Here is a 20,613-nt window from a genome sequence, read left to right on the forward strand (position 1 = left end):
AAAACATGTTTTTTCCCCTGCAGGTAATTGGAAGGTTCAGGTCAACAGAGCTACAATTTGAGCTAAGTGAAATATGCCTTGCAGGGGGATCACTTTGTTGTGTGAACAGCCTTTTGGTAAAGCAACCCCGTTGTCCTTTGATACATAAATAAGTTTAAATACTAAAAATCAAACTTTTGGTGGAGTAGCAGGCCTTCATAGTTAACATACAATACAAATCCTAATAACTAAATATTAGCATTAAGTAGAGGTCTTTGGGGATCTCAAATATACAGGAGTCACAATGTTGGACTATTAGCTGAATACAGCATATATAGAATGTATGAACATGAATAGAATTTTTCTAAAGGTCACTTGTAAAATTATTATAATTTTTCAGTTGTAAAACACAAAAGTAAATGTCAATTTTTGCCCAGTACAGCAGAATTTAGTCAATAGACTATTATTCATCATAAAGAACAAAGTTCTAAGGGGGAATAACTCGGTGACAATTCAAAGTTTAACACATGTGAACACACCTTAAAAGTAGAATCAATTGTAGGCTTGAGTTTTGTAGAGTACTGTAGTCCTGTTTACCCTGATTTCAATCAAACTAGATGGATCAGTCTGCCTGTACTTATAGAAAACATCTGCTTGATTTCTGACACCATTAATACAGTGCCGTGCATGATAACACACACCCCAAAGAAAACGGTTCAACTGTCTTTGTGCTTTCAGCTGAGTGGCATAAGCCATATATTCATAACTGCAACAGGTATTCATGTGTAGAGTCCCACAGGCTAGCAGGTACAACAAGCCTTTTGTATTTGTCTGAATGCAAGCCAAAACGTCTGCCTTTGTATTGAACAAACCTGTTTTCTAGTGATAACAAAGCCTGGAGTTGTGAAACCTTGCAGTCAGGCCTGTGACTAACAGCTGCTTCAACTTCGCAAGAACAAGCAGATGTAGTTCAAGCTTTTCTATGTCACAAAATCCTTTTAGTCAAATATGTCACTGTATTCCCAATTATTTCTCTTAGGGGAGCACAAATGGATATAAATGTAAAAAAGAAATGTATACTGAGTTTGAATTTAAATGTTATTGGATTAAATATAGAAAATATATAATATAGAAAAAAGACTTTAACTTTTAGTCCAGTAAATAAAAAAAATTATGTTTTTTTTTCTAAATTTATATGTTTAATATAAAAATATTTCATTTCTAGCTAGAGGTGGAGTTTCAGGCAATTTTTTAAAGTTTGCAAGGCGATTTTAATCTGATTGGTTTAAAAAAGCCTGTTTACACAACTCAATAGTTAAAGCACAAATTTACAAGAAAATTTAAGGCCTCCTCCTGACATGCGATCTAAAACTGTATGGTTAGCAGATCGTGGGCACCCCTAAGCAACCACAGAGTCTGATGAACATTTCTTTGTCTGCTTGAGAAGCATTGCACTACAAAGAATTATAGGTAATTTCCAGTCTTCTAACAGCAGCCTCAATGTAACATTAATCCAATCATGTTCACACACAGCTTAATGAAGTTGGAAAATACCCCTATTCAGGTCAATTGAAGTGGGTGGCATTCAGAAAACCATGTCGTATTGCAAAGGCAACAGCATGCAAATGTGTGCACAAATTTGTTTTTTCAGTTGTTTTATTTATTTATTTGTTTTAAGCAATCACCAACTAGAAACGCTAGTCATCTGTCTGCATACTAATGAAAAAGATGCTTTTTTTTCCCCCTTCTGTGAAAGTAGTTGTTTCTTTGCAGAGGTAGTGCATATCCCCTCTGATTTCAATCTATAGCACTGCAATCAGCAAAGCTTTTGTTCCCCGCTGATTGGAAAGTTCTATCTTGGGCTCAGCAGGGGGCATGTTGGTCTTCTGCAAAGGTTCTTCCCTACATCATACTGGCCGAGGAGAGGCTTTTAAATGTATGCTGTGGCTGCTTATTAAAAAGGAACAGTAACACCTTGCTCACCTTTTTGTTTTATTGGACTTGGAATTTATTTACTGAATTTGAACTTAAAGTTTAGTTGTAAAATAATAATAAAAAAAAGTGAATTAAAAAAAAATGTAATTCAGTGCCTGAATGGCCTGTGCAGCATTGCCAGCTGAATAACCTCACTTTTTCCACTGTCCACACATCTTGGCCACCAGATCATCCTATCCTTCAGATAGGATTAGTTGATCCCTTTGAACTGTCATGTATGCATGCTCCCGAAGGGAGTCTGACAGCCTTCTGCAAAGACAAAAAGCCTTAATTGGCTGAGAGTGCTGACCCTACCTCCCAGTCTAAAAGGCTCAGATAGTTAAGTTGAGTGCATCGTAAAATTAATTATTTCACAACAGGATAAAATGTAGTGTATATGTAAGGAGAAATAAGTTCAATCATATATACCAATGATGGACTGGAGGCTACTTCTTGGCTACATTCCTGACAACATGCAAGTGCCAAAGCTAGCAAGGTCCATTTTTGTATGAAGAGAAGCATAGACTTGGTAGGAAACATATCAAAGAAAAAAAATTCCATATTCTCAATAACCTAAATTCAGTTAGTAAGAAGTGAACTTTTGGCATTTAACCTGGATATGTCCAAGTTATATTTTTTTCAGCAGAAGTCTCCAGCTTTCTATTAAATATACTAAAGCAGCCAATTCCTTAAACTCCAGTCATTTGCCTCCTTAGTTTGGTGTAAGAGGAAAAATAGTCCCATTCTTCAATGTCTTCAAAAGGACTGAAGGATGCATGAACGAGCAGTGTACATACAGCAATGTTCTGCTCTATGGAGAACAACAGAGCGGCACCCTGCTGCCCTTCACTCTCATTACGATCATTCCTTATCCGTGGATCCGCCAGGACGGTCGTTGCGACAACGACCGCTGTAGCAGATTTTCAGAATTCTGCAGTAATTTCAGATTCAAGAATCTGCCGTGTGTACATCGCTCGTAGCCTTTCATAGTAGCTGCTTGTCACCACTGATAAGTGGCATGGGTGCAAATAGTGTGTTTAAAACACCATTGTTGTTTCATATTAGCTATACCATGCTTTTTTTTTTTTTTCTCCACAGCCTTGTTCGCCCCATTATAAACAGGCCCCTTTAAAACACAACAAATACAGTGACACAAAATCCACAAACAACTTTAATGTCTGCAAAAAATAGTACAATACCAATTTACGACACAATTAAAAAAAATAAATAAATGGTAGATTTAGCAAAAAATCTGGAAATTATAAGAAAATATAAGGTATGTACAGGACATCTTTCAAAAACAAACCTTCAAAAAAAGCACCTGAGGAAAAAATACACCATGATGATTTTTTGGGCAATGCCCAAAAAAAAGGTTGAACACTACTGGTCTTAACACTGAGAGAAATTTTACTGGATTAAATGAAAATGTCAAAACTATTCCATTTATTATTGCATTTACAGTTAATATTTAGATATCATATCAATTGAACACTGAGCAGGTGATGCATATTTTTTGTTGATTTATTAACCTATGTATTGAAAAGTAAACTTAAAAACAATTGTATTTCATACAAATATCAAAGTGAAAGGCGTATTGAATACTGGTAGTTGATCGAAAGTATTCATTTAAAATGACTACAGTTAAAATTCTAATATGACTGAAAAATAACATTATTAGGAGAAATTGCAATATTCTGAAATTGGATCTGGGCACAGATTTAGGATTACCGCCCTTAGTAGAAATCCCCATTATTTACATTGAGTTATTAGTCAGGTCCCACCTGAAACAATCTGTTTAATTCATTGTAATCACTGGGCCTCACATTTGAAGCTTTGTATAATCAGCATTTCATTTTAGGAAATGACTTGCCTGATTGATTCTCAGGAGGCAGCCAGCTATCATTGCTTTGCTGTCAAAATTTTTGAGAAGGGGTGTCACAACAATAAAATTCCTACTGATTTAAAGGAAAATCATTTCATGCTTTATATCTTTTCTAGGTGGGTAAAAGGGACATAATACCCGTATTAGACTTTTGGGAAGCGTTTTCACTTTCTGTCCCACAGACAGGGATGTAAATGGTATTACCTACGGGAACACAGATAGCATGAAAATTCAAAACTAATTAAATTAATTCTGTACAAAACTAAAGAAAATATTTGCCTAAGAAATACACTTTAAAGAAGATTGCAGAGGCCCAATTTTTGCATCAGGGGAAGGCAAAACTAAAACTGTTCATGGGCAACTGGTGGGCAAGCAGCTTAATAAATATGTGTAAGTGTTTGTGTTTAGATGCCTAATACTGCGAGCCATAATCAGGAATGCAGTTCCTTTTGTCACTTCTATGCTTTCAGCCTACTCACTTGGAAAATAAATCAGAATAATCACCTCTATCCAATAGTTGGAGAGGAGTCAGGAAGAACCAAAGTGAAATCACTATTATTTATTTGTGGCAGCGACACTCTACAGAATGCAAGAACATACTAACAAATTTTTTAAACCTTTTTTTTTTAAATGCAAACAAATTGTTGTATGTGGTATGCTGGTATGTGAGAGGAAGAAAAAGCACCGAAACAAGGACCTGTTCATGTTCCAAAAATAGAAAACAGAGTGAAAGTTTTCCTTTCACTATCTTGTCAAAGGCTTGGGTGGGTCAAGGATGACCTGGGAGAAAATAGGTTGATAAGGCTGGACAGAAGACCAAGGACAGGGATGGTGGAAAAAAATAGGCTGTTAAATAGTAAATGTTAAATCAAAGAACAAAATCAAGTATGTTTACCTTAAGTAGCTTTTATTAAGGAAGAAAGACAATAAAATGGCCAGCAAATAGTCAGGTGAGTAAGGATAGATTGGTGGCCAATAATTAAATTTGCGAATGCAGATTTTTGAATTGATAAAATAACTAATGTGAACTCATAAGTGTCCAAGAACTTAGTTCTGTGGTTTACCAACAGAAAAGGCAGAGGAAAGGAAATGGTAAGATAAGAGCTACTGAATGTCTGTCAAGATTGTGAAAAAAAGCATAAAAGAGTGTCAAGTGGGAAAGCATGATCAACACCACAAAATATCTGGCATGGAAAAGCTTTTTACCTTTTGCAGCCAACAGATCACCATCAACTGACTAATTTCACTGGAATGATTACTGCAGAATTCAGACTGCATTTGATCAAGCGGATTACTAGTAAAGAAATAGGTTTCTAGTTAATAGGTAATATGCTGGTCTTGCAGGCTTCTAGTAGTTTGGCTAAAGAGAAAGGAAGTGAGATAGGGCATTAGCTGGAGATGGTTCCAAAGAGGAACTGCTAATAGCTTGACCCTATGTATTAGAAATTTAATGGGTATTTTAATTAGCACAACTGAAGAAAAAAAATTCTAAAGCCTAGAAAACGATGCTATTGTACCAAATTGCATAATAACATTGAATGAAAGTTCAAAGAAACCTAAATGATAGCTACAGAATCACACAAAATAGGGTTTTCAAAAATTCTACACAACACTGGCATTTGTGTGACCCTACTGTGAATGCTTGTGTCGCCAAGCCAGGCTACTGGTATGAGTACTAAATAATGGGATAGATGAGGGAATCATGTAAATTCAGGAATATACAATTGTTGCATTTAGGTGTTATTTTTTTTTTTATTAGGATACAACTTTATTCATTGGAGTGTTTGAAAATCTGCCTGTAAATCAGCTTTGAGTAAAAAACAGATTTCTGTCCCTTTTATTAACCAACTTATAAAAGATAAACAACAGTTTATCTTCATGGAAAGTTCCTAAGTGTAAAACATCCCAAAGGGACTAAAAATGTTGTAAATGGAAAGGGTGGCCCTGCCCTTTACTTGTCACTTGATATTTTATTTATCCTTCCAATAATCAGTATGTCCTGGGAGAATATACTAAAATTTATATTTTCTGTATTGTCATACCTACAATTTAAGGGAGCAGCCTACCCAAGAGATTGGGTACCTGTCATATTAATGCCACAGGACCTGTTCAGACTTCAGAAACTCAAGAACTGGGATCTTGAGACCTCCACTTCAGTCTGAGTCTACCTTGAGCTCCACCCTAATTTTGTATGTTTCAAGTCTGTTGGACCTGGTAAAAAATTAATTTGGATTAGGCATGGGCACGCTCTATTAAAGCATAATACACTGCATGGCCATTGAACTGTGTTAGCAAGGGTACAATGGTCAGTAAAAAAAGAGACCAAGTCACCAAGAATTCTCTGCACTATTACCCACATCCCAATGACTGTTATTTAGTGGCAGGAGTGCAGAATTCACTTAAAAGTATTAATCTGCAGGCCTCTGATGATCAGGACACCTGTAAAGCAGTCCTAGTCATGTCCATGGACTGCGAAAAATGAAGGCAGACCCCTCCTTCTTCCTAAAGTGCTTCCAGGCTTTCTGGCAACTTTGGGGTACAAGTAGTACTTAGAGTAAGGATTCCTGCCAATGATCATGGAGCAGGGATCACTTCCCCAGTGAACCTGGATGCACATTGCTCTAAGTACTTTCAGGTTCACAACTGTCACAAAGCTGCTCTTTTGCATATAGAAAGTGATTAAGTACAGAAAGATTAGGGACAATACAAGGAAGAGTTTAGGATTACCTGAGATCCATAAAGAACCTGTCACTGCAAACAACATGGCAGGATTCTCTTCTAATACTAATTTAATAAAACGTTTTTAAAAAAAACATGGTAAAAATAAAACAAAAATGTGGCATGTTTGGGATAATTTTTGGGTCTTAATGCCTGTGTGAAAAATGGGGAAAAATTGCTCCAGGAGCATTAAGAGATACATACACAAATGTCTACATTTTTTTTTACTATGTGGAGCTGTTGACATCTCAGGTGGACACTGTGCATCACCTATGTAGTGTAAATCACTGCTTTTATGTTGTAGATTGTAGACAGATGACCTGATATTCTGCTATATATCTTTCTGCAACTTAGAGTTTATTGGCCCTTTAATGACGAGGGATTTTGTTAACCTTGAGGGCACAAAGCAAATCCACACATTTGTTGGTGATTTTCAAACCTGGGAGAAAGAATATTTGTTTTCTGAGGAGCACTGATTTCTTCAGGAACCCTGTTCTTGTAAAATACAAGAGATTGTTGTAGCTGTAAATTTGTAAAACATACCGTTCTTCTGGTATTGATAATGCAAACGCTTCAAAAAAAAACAAAAAAAAAAAAAACAACCCTACCTACTGATAGTGGAGTAATGTACAATTTTGATCCAAGATGATTTTGTCCAAAACAGAATGGGTCAGGACATATATCGATTAACACTACACCTTGTCAGAAACCTAGACATTCTGACTAAATGCAAAGGTTTTTCCCAAAACATGTAAGCTTGAATAAATTATGAAACTGTAAGACCAAGTTCATTGAGGAAGGGGGGGGGGGGGGACATTGGTTCCCAGGCAGCATTTTGCACCCTAATGAACCAGAATGTAAACACTTGTCAGGGGGTGATAGACAACAGTAATGAGCCACTTAAATCCATACATACTTAGTAGACTGTAGTGTTGGAATAAAACGTGGTCACCTTCAAATCTCTGAGATTCCCATGCCTCTATCAAGATTTTTTTAATTACTCTTTAATTAATTACTCCCTATAGGGTATAGTTACAAAGGTAAATTAGGGCTTTTTTACTGCACATTCAGAATATGTAAATACTGCAGTGTGCATAGTTTATTCTATAAATCAAGTAAGGTATGGTGCCAGGTTCAATATCAATATGAATACCTTGCACACAAACTTTTAACACACCTTCTATCAATAAACATTTTCAATATGGTTATTAGTTTGTCTTAAAAATATAATTTATTCAATTTTCAATGCCTCATTGAAGATTAAAATTTTTAATATGTTTCACCATGAATTATCATAGAGGCATTAGGTAATATCACTCTCAAAAAACCTATAAGGGCACAAGTTTATACCAAAATACTAAGTGTGTTAGTTGCATATCATTTAGTCTTGCCCTTTATTTTCAAATTGGACAAAAAAATGAAAATATAGATGTACCACCAGCCTTAAAACTTATAAACAATCATTAATAGGATAACAAAATTAGTACTCCACCACCACCCTTGCACACCAATTCTAAAGTCAGGATAATGCAGAGAGCCTTTATCAATTTGTAATAATCCAGAAATATTTATCTGTAATAACTACCTGTTGAATAACATACCTAATTTCCTCATTAGCAGGCAAACTGTATAGGATTCTTTATATTTTAAATTACGCTTTATTTACTGGGTCCCAGGTTTTCAACAACTGATATGTACAGCACTTCTGCCAATTTAGGAGTACTTCCACCATAAATTTTATTTTGTTTGAAAAGGTTTTCATAAAATGACAAATCACGTGGACCTCTCAGCTAGAAGTAAATGAAATGGATTGTAAATGACACTTGGGGTTAAGTGTTGTCAAAGGGTATATATAATAATATAAACCACCCTAGGGGTATTCTGTAAAAATAATGTACATACATACCATGCATATAAATTTGAAATGACTTCAGTTTTTTAAAACCTGAAATCTAGATTTGCCTTTGGAAGTTTAGAAAGGTCTAAGGGCTCACATACTTTTAGCATAGCTGTATGTGTGTGTTTACACACACACACACACACACACACACACACTCACACGTTCTGCCAAGGGCACATTGCTGCCACATGCTGTCATGCTTGCTAGGTGTGTTAGTAAGTTTCAATGCCATCCTCATACACACAGTGTCCTTGTTGGTGTTGCAAAAATTGCAGCCTTCTCTTTTTATTTGTTTGTTGATTCTAATTAGGCTGCCTAGCACAGCCGGCTCCAACATGCTTATTTTTAAAAATGTTTAAAACTTTAAATACGATTACTATTACGAAACAATTCAACAATCAAAAAAATCTTACTTGTTGCTATTGGCACGCTTTGGAGAGCAACCTAGTAACCGAACACTTATTTTTGGTTAAATGTTATTTAATAATACTTTTATGACTACAAATACAAAATTCCATATTGGCCTATTACAATTTTGTAGCATTATTCAAACAAATAAAGTGCAGTAACCAAGGGCAACCAATTAGAAATTATCATCAATCCAATCTGATTAAAAGCTACAAGTTATTTCACATTGAACCACCACTGATCTTGGAATGCTTGTATTTTTTTCCCACACACATGGACTTTGCTGTGTCAATTATAGATCCTAAAAAAATAGATTTAATGTGTCAAAACATCTTACTTGTATGGATATAGTTATCCCTATTAAAAACTTTGAATGAGAAAGCTGTGCAAGCTATAGTTTCTTTTCAGCAATGAACAGGTTAATTGAAAAACTGAGGCTGCTTTAATTGTTTAAATAGAAATCTTTATTTTCTGTTTATAGCCAGATGGGGTGCTGCTACTCCTGAAGCTTGCTGTCTCCAGTATTATCTGTATGCATTCCATTTGAATCCAATTTCCTTTTATTACCTCTGCCCAGGTCAGGGATGAATGGCTGTCAGATTCGCAGTGGAATAAAAAGAGAGAGGAAAAAAAAACTCTCTTCCTGAGGCAGCTAGTTTCAATTCAAACAGACACATGGCTAATCTGCATATGTGAAGGTCACAGCAATCCAGTGGAAGAGGTTAAGACTGGAATAGCTGCCGTTAAAAATAAATGTATACAAAAACCGATACATAAAAAAGCTTAGCTCAGTATTTTTTTTTTTTTTTTGGCTCAAAGGCTGACGAGGAAATTTACGTGAATATATTCCAATATGATATTCATAAATATACATAAACTATGTAACCACATATCAGTGTCAGAATTCCTTTTGGCAGGAACTCCAAAAAAACGCACACATTTGATTTGGTAACTGAAAAGCTCAATGTAAGTTTGATCTGGGTAGCCGCACGTCAGGGACTGAAGTGTGATCAGACTATCTATCAAAAATATTTATTATGGTTCAAGTTTTCAATTTATTTGAAATAATTAAGCAATATGTAGTACACTGTTAAAATTTTACACAGTACAAAATATATATAGTGTCGAAAAAAACAAAAATTAGTATATAGACAGATGTTACCATGTTGGTGCCTTTATTCATCCACAACTTAAACTAAGGGGTTCATTTATGAAGCAGTTACTTCCACATTCACAAAACATTTATGCCTTGTGATTTAAAACACAGACATTAGGAAGGTTCTCCTACAGTAGTTGTAGCTAGATTTATAAAGCTATATATGTAAATTTCACCAATCATTTGCTGTTGGTGAATCACTATCCTTCAAATTGCATGCATCTCGAAGATTCATCTGCGTTAAATGCTTGGTGCATGTCATATTAATTGTTTAATGAATAAATAAATATAAATATATAAAAAAAATATGCCCTGTTATTCCCAAGGACCACTACATTTTAAACTATTAGTTCATTTGTAAGAAGAGGTTATGATGCCATTGTTATAATTCCCCCATGTTTTCCTATTAGTTAAAAGGTGCTGCAGCTTTATAAATTAAGAAACGAACACTACCATTTTTAAATTTCTGTCTAAATTTGCCTGCTTTTGCACTCCCCAAAATTATATGAACATTCTCTCATCCCCATTCTATTTAGCTCTGCCAATATAAAAGGCAGGTGCAAACAAGGGTTGTATGACCAATGTAGAATATAAGAATACAGCATGGGAATAATGAACATTGTAATAGTTTTAAGTACAAGATTATATTCACACTGTTATATCATATATAAGTTTACTGTAAAATCTCACACTGACAAATACAATCCAAAAGATACATAGAACAGAAACACAAATCCAACAACTGCCGTACTCACTTTTTTTTCCATTAAGATCAGCAGGATCAATAAGGCTGACAATTTTAATTACACATTGCTGATATACTTAGGCCTTGCTAAGTAAAGATTTTTTTCAATACTAATATTTTGTTTAGTTTTTTGCAATAAAAAAATTATTTGTGTTTAAATATAAAACTTCCTAAAAATAATACATAAATAGATACTACTGTTAAATCAGTAGTTCTGACCCAAAGATTATATTAGATATGAGATTATATGAGAGTGTAATATGGTTGCTGTGATTGATTGTTTAAAACATTTAATGCAAGGGGAGAGAACATATGAACAATAAACAACTTTTTGGAGACATAGAAACAAACAAAATTTAAAATACCTAAAAAGGTTAAAAAACACACACACAAGCAGAACTGGAAACACCAAAAATATTTAAAAAATCACAGGTCATTTCTATAAAATGCACAAAAAAAATAGTGACTAATTTATAGACAAAAAGACATATAGAAAATGAGAAAAGAAAACAGAGAGAAAAAAAGCAGAATTAGATAAAGCAGCAAATATGAAATCATAGATCTTTAGGACACATAGGTAAAATGTAATAAGGTACATTTATCATATAACAGTCTATAAATGAAACAAAAAGTCTCAAAAAGAGTTTAATATTTTAAAATGATAATAAATATGTTATGTAAAAGCCAAATATGTTATGAAACCAACAGTAAAAAAAATTACAAGAAATATAGTAAATATATAATTATATATTTATATATATTATATATAAATATATAAAAAAAGAAAATAAAAAAGCCACATTATTAGTTTAAAAGTCATAATAAACAAGTCAATGACTTCAACAAATGTATTGTATTTAGAAAGTAATAGACTGACACATATGTACATATAAAGGCAAAAAAAAGAAAAAAGCATAATAACCACAGGCATGCTTCTTGTTTTACGAGCCACAGCTCCGAACACATTCATTTGATTTTCCATCTATAAAAGTATACAGTTTGAGTTTAATAACTGCATTTGCAGAGAAAAGCAAAATAAAACAGGTAATAAATGATAATCCTTTGAAGAATGGAACAACGAAAACAAATGTCACGTCACTGTCCAACCCTTGTATACGTAGCAGACAAAAGGCCACTGATGCACTTTATCGACAAGGCACCAGTTTCAAAAACCTGTATACACTGGATCTTTCTCATGTCATACCAGTGTTACTTGCAAGTTTTACTTTAATGTTTTATATTATGCATATATAAAAAAAATCTTGCAGCACATATTACAATCAAGGGTGCCTGACATGTTGCTTAGTGAACACCTATTAATTTCCACATTACCACGTCTATACACAAAATTAGCAATACAATACAGATAAAACACACACAGTTTGCAGAAAAGGGCATGGTAATTTTTTTTAAATAACATAACAAAACAACTACATGAAAACAGGACATTTTTAGTTACAGTGACCAGTACCAGTCATCTAAAAGTACAGATTAGAGGTATCAAAGAAAGCAAGGATTTTAGGAATTTATTATCTGTCAAAACAGATATTACTCTATAATGGCGCAGACCAGTTTAACTAGAGAATCAGAAAACAACAAGGCCTTAGCTGATCTCCCCCTCCCTCTCTTTATATATATATATATATATATATATAATGTGTGTGTATATGTATGTGTGAATATATATATATATATATATATATATATATATATAGTTTGAACACTTGTAACCCAGACAACAAGGACAAAACTGGACATTATAATTCAGCAAGTTAGGGGTTATTTAGAGAAGACTGTACTCTCAGATAATTATTTAAAATTAGGTACATGGATCTCGTTCTCAACGTAAAATGGCTGACAGATCTGAAATGATACTGCAGTATAAAATTTAAACATGTAGGCACCACATCCAGGCCTGCTTCTCAATTTGGATACTTGCAGCTGTCTATCCTCAACCCCTCATGACCCTACCAACTATTATCTGATAGTATTGAATGAGGATCATAGTAATTTTTATTAGGGGAGGGGGCTTTGGGAATTGCAATGCATGAGCCGCTGTGCAGGTTCATACAGTATGCAGCATTGCTTGATGTTCATGTCTTGAATGTGGCTTGAAGTGTTTTATTGGACTAAACATCTGATATACCATTAACGTATCAATGGCGGACAATATATTACAACATGTTGATGTATACTAAAATCTAATGTATATTCTAAACAAAATACTTTTACCACATTTTTTATCCCAGACTAAACACTTCACTTGGAATTGCTGGTTGGTTTATAGTGTAGCATTAAAATCATAAAAACAAAAAGCACAAAACTGGTGCACAACATGAAAATCAAATACTAATCTGTCATCTACAAAAACCTACCAGTTTCCTGTTAAAATCTGTTATATCACCACACCAATCATAAAGAATATGGTGAACCAAGGAAAGCCTAAACCTCTAATGTGAAATATGGACTGTTACACTGACAATGTACCTCTAATGAATGGTATATAAGTCATAGCCTTTCACTGAACAAAAGAACTCAATTACAATGCTTACAATTTTCTATGAAACCATTATTAAAGAAAAGACCAAACATAACCATGGACCAAAGTTTTATATATTAAAAGGATTTGAAATAAAACACACAACTGAAAAATGTTCCCTTTAAAAATGAATTGAGGCCTGGCCATTAAAAATTTCCAAGTATGCATACATTAGGAAACCTTATGTATGTATATATATATATATATATATATATCCCACAATTAATTGGAAGAAGGTTATAGTATGATCATAAAGGGAAAATATCCAATAAATAAATTAAAATAAAAAATCTTGTAAAGTTCAGCTGTCAGGCATCATTTTTTCCTCTGACATTTTTTTTAACCCCACATATTACAGAATACAAAAAGGACAAGCGTCATATAAACCCTTGTTAACCAGACTGAATGAGTATAAAGCATGTTATTTAACAGGGGGAATCAAGGCCTTTTTTTTTCTTACAAAACCCCACCCTATGTGATATATCATGTTCAGACAACGAGCAAAAAGCAATGCAAGCAAATGGTTTCTAAAAATGATACAAGAAAAAAAATAATTAGCAGTATTTGTCCTGATTTTGTAAATGAAAAGTTAATCTGCTGATGCGGCTAGGCAATAGATTCCCACGGGCACTATTGTACAGATACAAGCCGCATTTCCTTGTACTCCGAATGTACAATGTGCTCGATGATGTTTATATTGAAAAAAAAATGTATATATAAAAGAATTTGGGAAACCAACAACTGTGTCAATAGATGTTGCTGCCTGGCTATTATTTGTGCCAGAGAATATTTGTGACTGTACTGTTCAGCAATTCTATTTACATCAGCAGTGCTAAATGCCCAATGGTGAGAGGGGAGCCAATCAGATGGCAGATTAGATGTCAACTCAGAGGCAGCTGTCTGGAGACTATTACAGCCAGTTTACCTCCACAATTCAAATTCCAAACCTTGCAAAGGAGATCAAGTCACTCTTTAGACTCAAGCTGCTAGCAAGAAGCCTAGAAGTGATTCATTGCAGTTTATACCCCACTGTAACTGCTAGCTCTATAAAACCTGAACAAAAGCCATTAAAAATCATTACACAATGCAAAAAGGAACCTGTTTACCCGATTCGATCACCTAATAAGTACATTCACATTTAAAGAATAGAAGACAAAAGACAGCACAATACAGCAACCATATTATGCACAATGAAGGGCAGCCATTCTATGTGCATCCAACAAGAAATAAATGCATTACAACTCCAGCTTTCTTAGGTATAAAGTAAGACAAATTACATTTAAATTTCCCAGTTGACATTTGTGTAAACAGGCTTGCTGTCCAGTATTTAAATCGCCAGAAAATAAAAGGGGGCTGCATCAAATGCAAATCACAATTCAGAAATGTACACCGTTTTGCAGATACCTACATAGGCTTTGTTCTACATATGGTATAGTCAAAGATATGTTGAATAGTTGTTCTAAACTGAACAAAACATGTCTATGCATATGTTTAATTGTATCAAAAAGTTACAAGAATAAACTATACTGAACAAAATAACAGTTTTTGTACTGCAAGTAAATGAATCCCCAGCTCACAAGCATGTGTGTACTTTGTCACAAATAACACAGTCTGGGCCTGTTCTCTCATTTTTGTCTGTTGATCTAGAAAATAAAATCTCACAGGACTGCAAAACCTCCCCAGCAGGTTTTCAAAATGCTTTAGCGCTTTATATGGAAATAAAAAGTACTTGGGACATGCAACAACAAAGCTAGAGACTTGTGGGGAAAAATGCATATTCATACTCCTGATACTAATTAAAAAGCAAGCATGTGAAAAGTAATCTTTTAATACAGAACAGTAGTTTACCTGGGATCTGCTGATGGTTTGTCCAGTGCTTCCAGGGCTCATAGCTGGGTGATTTCTTTGTTGTGCTCCCCAGCCTGTGTTGGTAGCTCCATATTGGGTCCCCATGTCTTTACCCATCCCTATACCCCCTGGCTGTTGACTCCCTTGTGTGGTGCTGGACTGCTGCTGCGGTGCACTAGAAGTGCTGTAGTCAGGATAGCTTCCTCCATAACTCCGCATCATAGGGCTAGGGGATGTTAGGAGTTGGTTCAGAGTAGGGGTGGCACCTGATGGGTGCTGGTTTTGTCCCTGGTACCTTTGGAAGCCCCCTGCATTGGAAGCACTTGGTGGTTTACCATGACTGCCACCTCTTTCACCTATCATAATGTTGCTGCTGCCTGGGGTACTAGTGCTGCTCTGCCTTGGGGAGCTCAGCACCCCATATGCAGAGGCTGTGCTGCCATAGCTTCCCGCCCCTCCTCCTGCAGCAGCAGCGGGCCTGCTATATCCCTGGTAGTGGTCATACTGGTTGCTGCCGTACCCTTCATGGGAGTTCTGCATGGGGTCTATGTTGCTGCTGGGGGCTGTAGATCCAGGATGCATCATCCCCATACCAGTGCTTTGTTGTCTGCCATGTTGATCAAAGCAAGGCCCTACTCTGTTTGTTGATGCACTGCCATAATAATTATTAAATTCAGACGAGGAGGAAGAAGAGGAGGATGAAGAAGATGATCCACCGTTGCCACTAATATTATTATTATTATTGCTGCTGCTGCTGTTTCCTTGCTGCTGCCCTCCTCCCAGCACTGCATGCTCATACCGACTGCTCATGGGCTCCCCAGCCATCATTTTTCCCTGCAGATCGTCTTCTTCTCCTGCCTTGCCAGTCCTCCTTGACTGGGGGTCGCCCTGATTAACCAAAGCAACATCTTTTTCCCCTGCACCATTATTACAGCCCTCTTCTCCCACACCAGCATGTTGTTGTTGCTGCTGCTGATTGTCCATATCTGACGCCTCACTGCTGCTATTGCTTCCTCCTCCAGGGCTGCTTTTATTCGGTGTTGGTTGTTGTGCTGCCCCTGCTAGTTGTTGCTGGGGCTGCAGCTGATTAAGTTGCTGGGGTGGACGGTTGAGGTGGTGGGGAGGGTGCTGCTGCAGATGATGGGGTGCATGGTGGGGTGTATGCTGCTGGCTGTGATGGCCATGGTGATGAGAATGAGCAAGATAGTCCCCAACACTACCACACTTTAACTTGTGGTTGGGGATCCCACCACCCATTTCCATAGCCTGGAAATGGGGGGAAACTGACGGATTTCTACTGTCCTTAAGTCCTGTGTCTGAATTACTGCTATTGTTATTGTTAGTGTTGTTAGTGGTGGAGGATAGGAGAGATGAGGATGATAATGAATTTGCATTTGCCATGTTTACTTCGTGGTGGAGGTGATGGTGAAGGAGATGGTGGTGGTGATGGTGGTGGTGCAAAAGGTTGTGGTGGTGGAGGTGATCTACATTATTGTTCATTCCGCTGTTAGAAGTCCCATCTCCTAATCCAGGGATAGATCCCGAGCCTGGTCCTGTGCCCCCAGGGTTTAAGTCCTGATTCAGTCCAGGAAGACCCTGGTTTTTACCTTTATTGTTTGCATTGGTGGTCGGCGCAGCAGCTGAAACCACTTGCGCTGCCATGATCATTGCAACATCTCAGTCAATCCCGGTAACAGCAAAATGGGGCCCCAAAATGTGCAATAATAAAACAACCAAAAAAAATCACAGCACAAAAAACAATAGCAGCAAATTCCAAACAAATGTCCCATAAAAGAAGCACAATAAGCCCAGTAAAAGTAAACAAATCTCCAATCACTCCATGTGAATAACAATAAACATTAAAAAGGAGTTAAAAATAAACAACAGGAAATAAAAGAATGAGAAAAGCCTAGTTGATCCTTATGATCTGTGTCTTTCCTTGCTGCAGGACTTCATGCTGTAGCTTTTGTTGAGGAGCATAAAATGAAACTTTTTTTCAGCTTCTGTGTGTGTCTCCTTTTCTTGCTAACCCGGATATAGGTACATTCAAGACTGGCTGAATCTATCCGGCCCAGCATGGCTTGAGAGAGGCTCTAGCAACCATTATCCACTTCTTTCTGATTAAAGTGCACATGGAAATCCTGGACTGGATTCTCTTCTTTTCCTGCTTTTGGAGCCAGGGAAGATTTCTGAATAGAAAAAAAAGTCCCAGAAAATGCACAAAAAGTGGCTATTAAAATAGAGTGCCTTGGTGCTTCTGAAACAGAACCAATTTCCCCCTGGTATTACTCCAAACATACAATCGAGCAGCAAGCAGCTGCTGCTGCTGGGGACATGTGATTTTGGTGAACCTTCAGCTTCTTTGCCTGCTCTCTCTCTCTTCCACCCCCTCCCTTCCCAGTAAAACAACAGAAGGAGGAGTGGTTGCAGTCTGCAAGAGGAGAAGGGTTGTGGGAGGGAAAGCTTTGCCAGTATGTTAACCTCATATGTGCCACAACCACACATAGTCAGGCCAGCTTGGCTGCTAATTACTGATACAAGGCACCAGAAACTTAGTATTTTTATTAAGTTTATTTGTTAATAAAGTCACAATTTCCAAACATGCACATATTACATTACTATTACTGCAAAGCTGTTCGTATGCTTTCTACTGGCTATGGATGAGGCCAGGAGTAGATTAATTATATCCTAGACCCTGGACTGTTTTCAATTTATGGCTCCCCTGCTAGTATAATTGGATCTTGCACAAGGTTGAGTGTACACAGACTTTGGCTTTGTTCACACTGGCATTCAGATCTCACGATTTTTAAGCTTTATCATCCTGCATTTACAGTACGAGCAAATTATGTCCATAGTCATGTTACTAACTGTCCATCAGAGAAGCTCACAATCTAAAGTCTCTACCATAGTCATGTTTCTCCAAAACTGCCTAGGAATGATTGGGGGAAGCCAATTAAGCTATCCACTTGGCCACCTTGCTACATCAGTTTTTTTGTAATGGAGCAGTATTCATACCAGGGTTCAGGGGCTGTTTGCCTGGTTGAGATTTAAAAAAAAAACACCCCCTGAGCCTTATTTACCCCTTTTGTCTCCTATTCACTTACGATTGGTCCATTAGGTTAAGTCCATAGGACCATGTCAAAGGCCTAATATGCATTGATCCAGGGGGACTTTTGGTTTACATTTTTTTTGTCGCCAACTCCAGTTTGGTGGTCTCTGGGGACAGGTAGGGGCATATTTTTGAGATTTGCGTAGGTGAAAATGACAGGACCTGGAAATGTTTTGAATATGGGTATGAAGTAGAGGGAGAATTGAAGGTGATGCCAAGATTACATGTCCGAGGGGAGGGACAAATAACAGTGTTATTGTTAGGAATATGTATACAAAAATCTACTTTTTTCATAAATACAAGATAAAAACAAAATCACATTAATACAACACATCTATAGAGTCCAACATTCCCAATAACTGTATAAACTTTTCTTCAATCACTGTGTACATATAGGAATAGCTCTTGTTCTTGACTCGTTTCCCCTATGTTAGCTTGATCAGAAGGCAGTTTAAGGAGCCTTTATACATAATTTTAAAAAACAAACATTTTAACAGCATATACTAAATGCTAATACCCAACGATAGGATTAGGAAACTTGTATATACATACTTTTATGTTTAAAAATACCATTTCCATTCAGCCTTCAGCCAGGTTCCTGAATTTGACTCCCTTTGAGAGGTTGTGTGCGGAGGGCACGTTTACTAAGGGCGTTATTTCCACTATATACCGCCTCCTCCATGACACTGGTCATGAGGCCTCCCACAAGTTCAAATATATGTGTAAGTGGGAAGAAGTATTGGGTCGGACCTTGGACCCTGAGGAGTGGTCGGATATATGGAAGGGGGCTCACAAGAGTTCTATTCACTTTACAGGGAAAATCTGTATAAGATTATATTGAGACGGTATCATACACTGGATGTGCTCCATCGGTTGTTCCGTAATGTTGATTCCATGTGCTGGCGATGTGGGTCCCACAGGGGCACCTTGGAGCACATCTTTTGGTTTTATCCCCTTATTCGGGAGTACTGGTCACAAGTTATTAAGTTACTCTTGGATGTCACCCAACAGCAGGTGTCTCTGGACCTCCTCACCCACCTCCTGGGCCAACCCTTTACTGCATTGCCAAAAATCACCCGCAGATTGCTGTCTCATATATTGATGCCGGCGCACACACAAATTCCCTCTAAATGGATGACTACACGGCCTCCCTCAACGGAGCATCTTTTTACACGATCCGGGAGATGCATCTCATGGAGTATCTTACAGCTCTCCTTAGGAATACAGTAGACAAATTCTAGAAAATCTGGGCCAGTTGGGATCAATATTATGCTCAATTGCCCAACTGAAATATTTAACCCCTAATGTTTGACATCATAGTCGCACTCACACTCCTATTGTCTCATCCTCGCCCTTTGCTCTTTCTCCCCTTTTCCTGGATTTTTCTCCTTTGGTTTTTTGTTATAGATGCTCACTTTTTATTGTTGATTTTACTGAACCCGAATTATATATATGATCTGGTGTGCACTGTCCTGAGAGTATCTAAGAACTTGACTTTCATCGAGATTTTAGACCCCTCAGGGTTTATACTTGTTTATTGCACTTACTGAAAACCTCAGATGCGTTTGAAGCTGGTTATTCTCAAGCTTTTCCTACATCTTTCAGTGTATTGCTATTTCACCTTTTGTTATACTCAGGTACTTATTACAACTTCTGTTTAATGTTGTATTGCTTTATTGTTTGTTCTGTTTTTGTACCTACTTTAAAAAAAATCTTTAATAAAAACATTTCCAAAGACAATTGCCAATTATTCAATTTCTCCTGTGATTCTCCATTAAAAACACCCACAAAGATTTATTTTCTGCAGGAGGTACTATGAAAGACATTTAAATTGATATACCCATACCTTTTAACCACTAAGTAGTGTTCAGTAAGTAGGGAAGGAAAACGTCTTAGGATATACTTATTCTATTGACGGGGCTCCCTCATGATGTTCTGATGAGTATCAATGTGTGTGTATGTATGTGTGTGTGTGTGTATATATATATATATATATATATATAAGTCCCCAATGTTTTATAGTGAACCACTCTGAAAAGGGAAGTGTGCATACAGAATATGCATGATTGGTTATCCTAAAGCTTACTTTCCATGCAGGTGTAACCCCCTGTCCCCCAAACAAAAAACTAAATCTTCATATAGATTTCTCAAAAAAATAAAACAAAATGTATTCACTTCATGGCTTGGTCAAATAACCACCTCTCATTTCTGCCTCCTAGGCACTTAAAATCCTCAAAGGAATGTCCTTCTGCAATGGTAGGGTTGCATTCTCATGGGATTATGAGTTCACAGTTATCCAAAGAAGTCACAGTGAGGCAATGTGATTTAGCCCACATCCAACTAAGGTAAGTACAT

At 36.6% G+C, this 20,613-nt stretch overlaps 1 protein-coding gene and 1 long non-coding RNA gene across 12 annotated transcripts in view; one reads left to right on the plus strand and one right to left on the minus strand.

Annotated features, from left to right (window-relative positions):
• The window catches only part of ARID1B (AT-rich interaction domain 1B), a 269,374-nt gene extending 251,852 nt beyond the window's left edge, over nucleotides 1–17,522 (minus strand). For 10 of the 11 annotated variants that reach the window (XM_072409390.1, XM_072409387.1, XM_072409383.1 and 7 more), the window contains exon 1: nucleotides 15,150–17,521. In XM_072409390.1, the coding sequence (XP_072265491.1) occupies nucleotides 15,150–16,817 (1,668 nt within the window). In that variant the 5' untranslated portion in view covers nucleotides 16,818–17,521. Of the gene's footprint in view, nucleotides 1–15,149 lie in introns of all 11 variants that reach the window. The other variant, XM_072409384.1, reaches the window with a different exon arrangement.
• The window catches only part of LOC140329231 (uncharacterized), a 55,631-nt gene that overhangs the window by 7,260 nt on the left and 27,758 nt on the right, over nucleotides 1–20,613 (plus strand). The window contains exon 2 of the long non-coding RNA XR_011920441.1: nucleotides 20,478–20,603. This is a non-coding gene — a long non-coding RNA (uncharacterized lncRNA). The remainder of the gene's footprint in view (nucleotides 1–20,477; nucleotides 20,604–20,613) is intronic.

The sequence above is a fragment of the Pyxicephalus adspersus genome, chromosome 4, assembly GCF_032062135.1.
Source record: "Pyxicephalus adspersus chromosome 4, UCB_Pads_2.0, whole genome shotgun sequence".
NCBI lineage: Eukaryota > Metazoa > Chordata > Amphibia > Anura > Pyxicephalidae > Pyxicephalus > Pyxicephalus adspersus.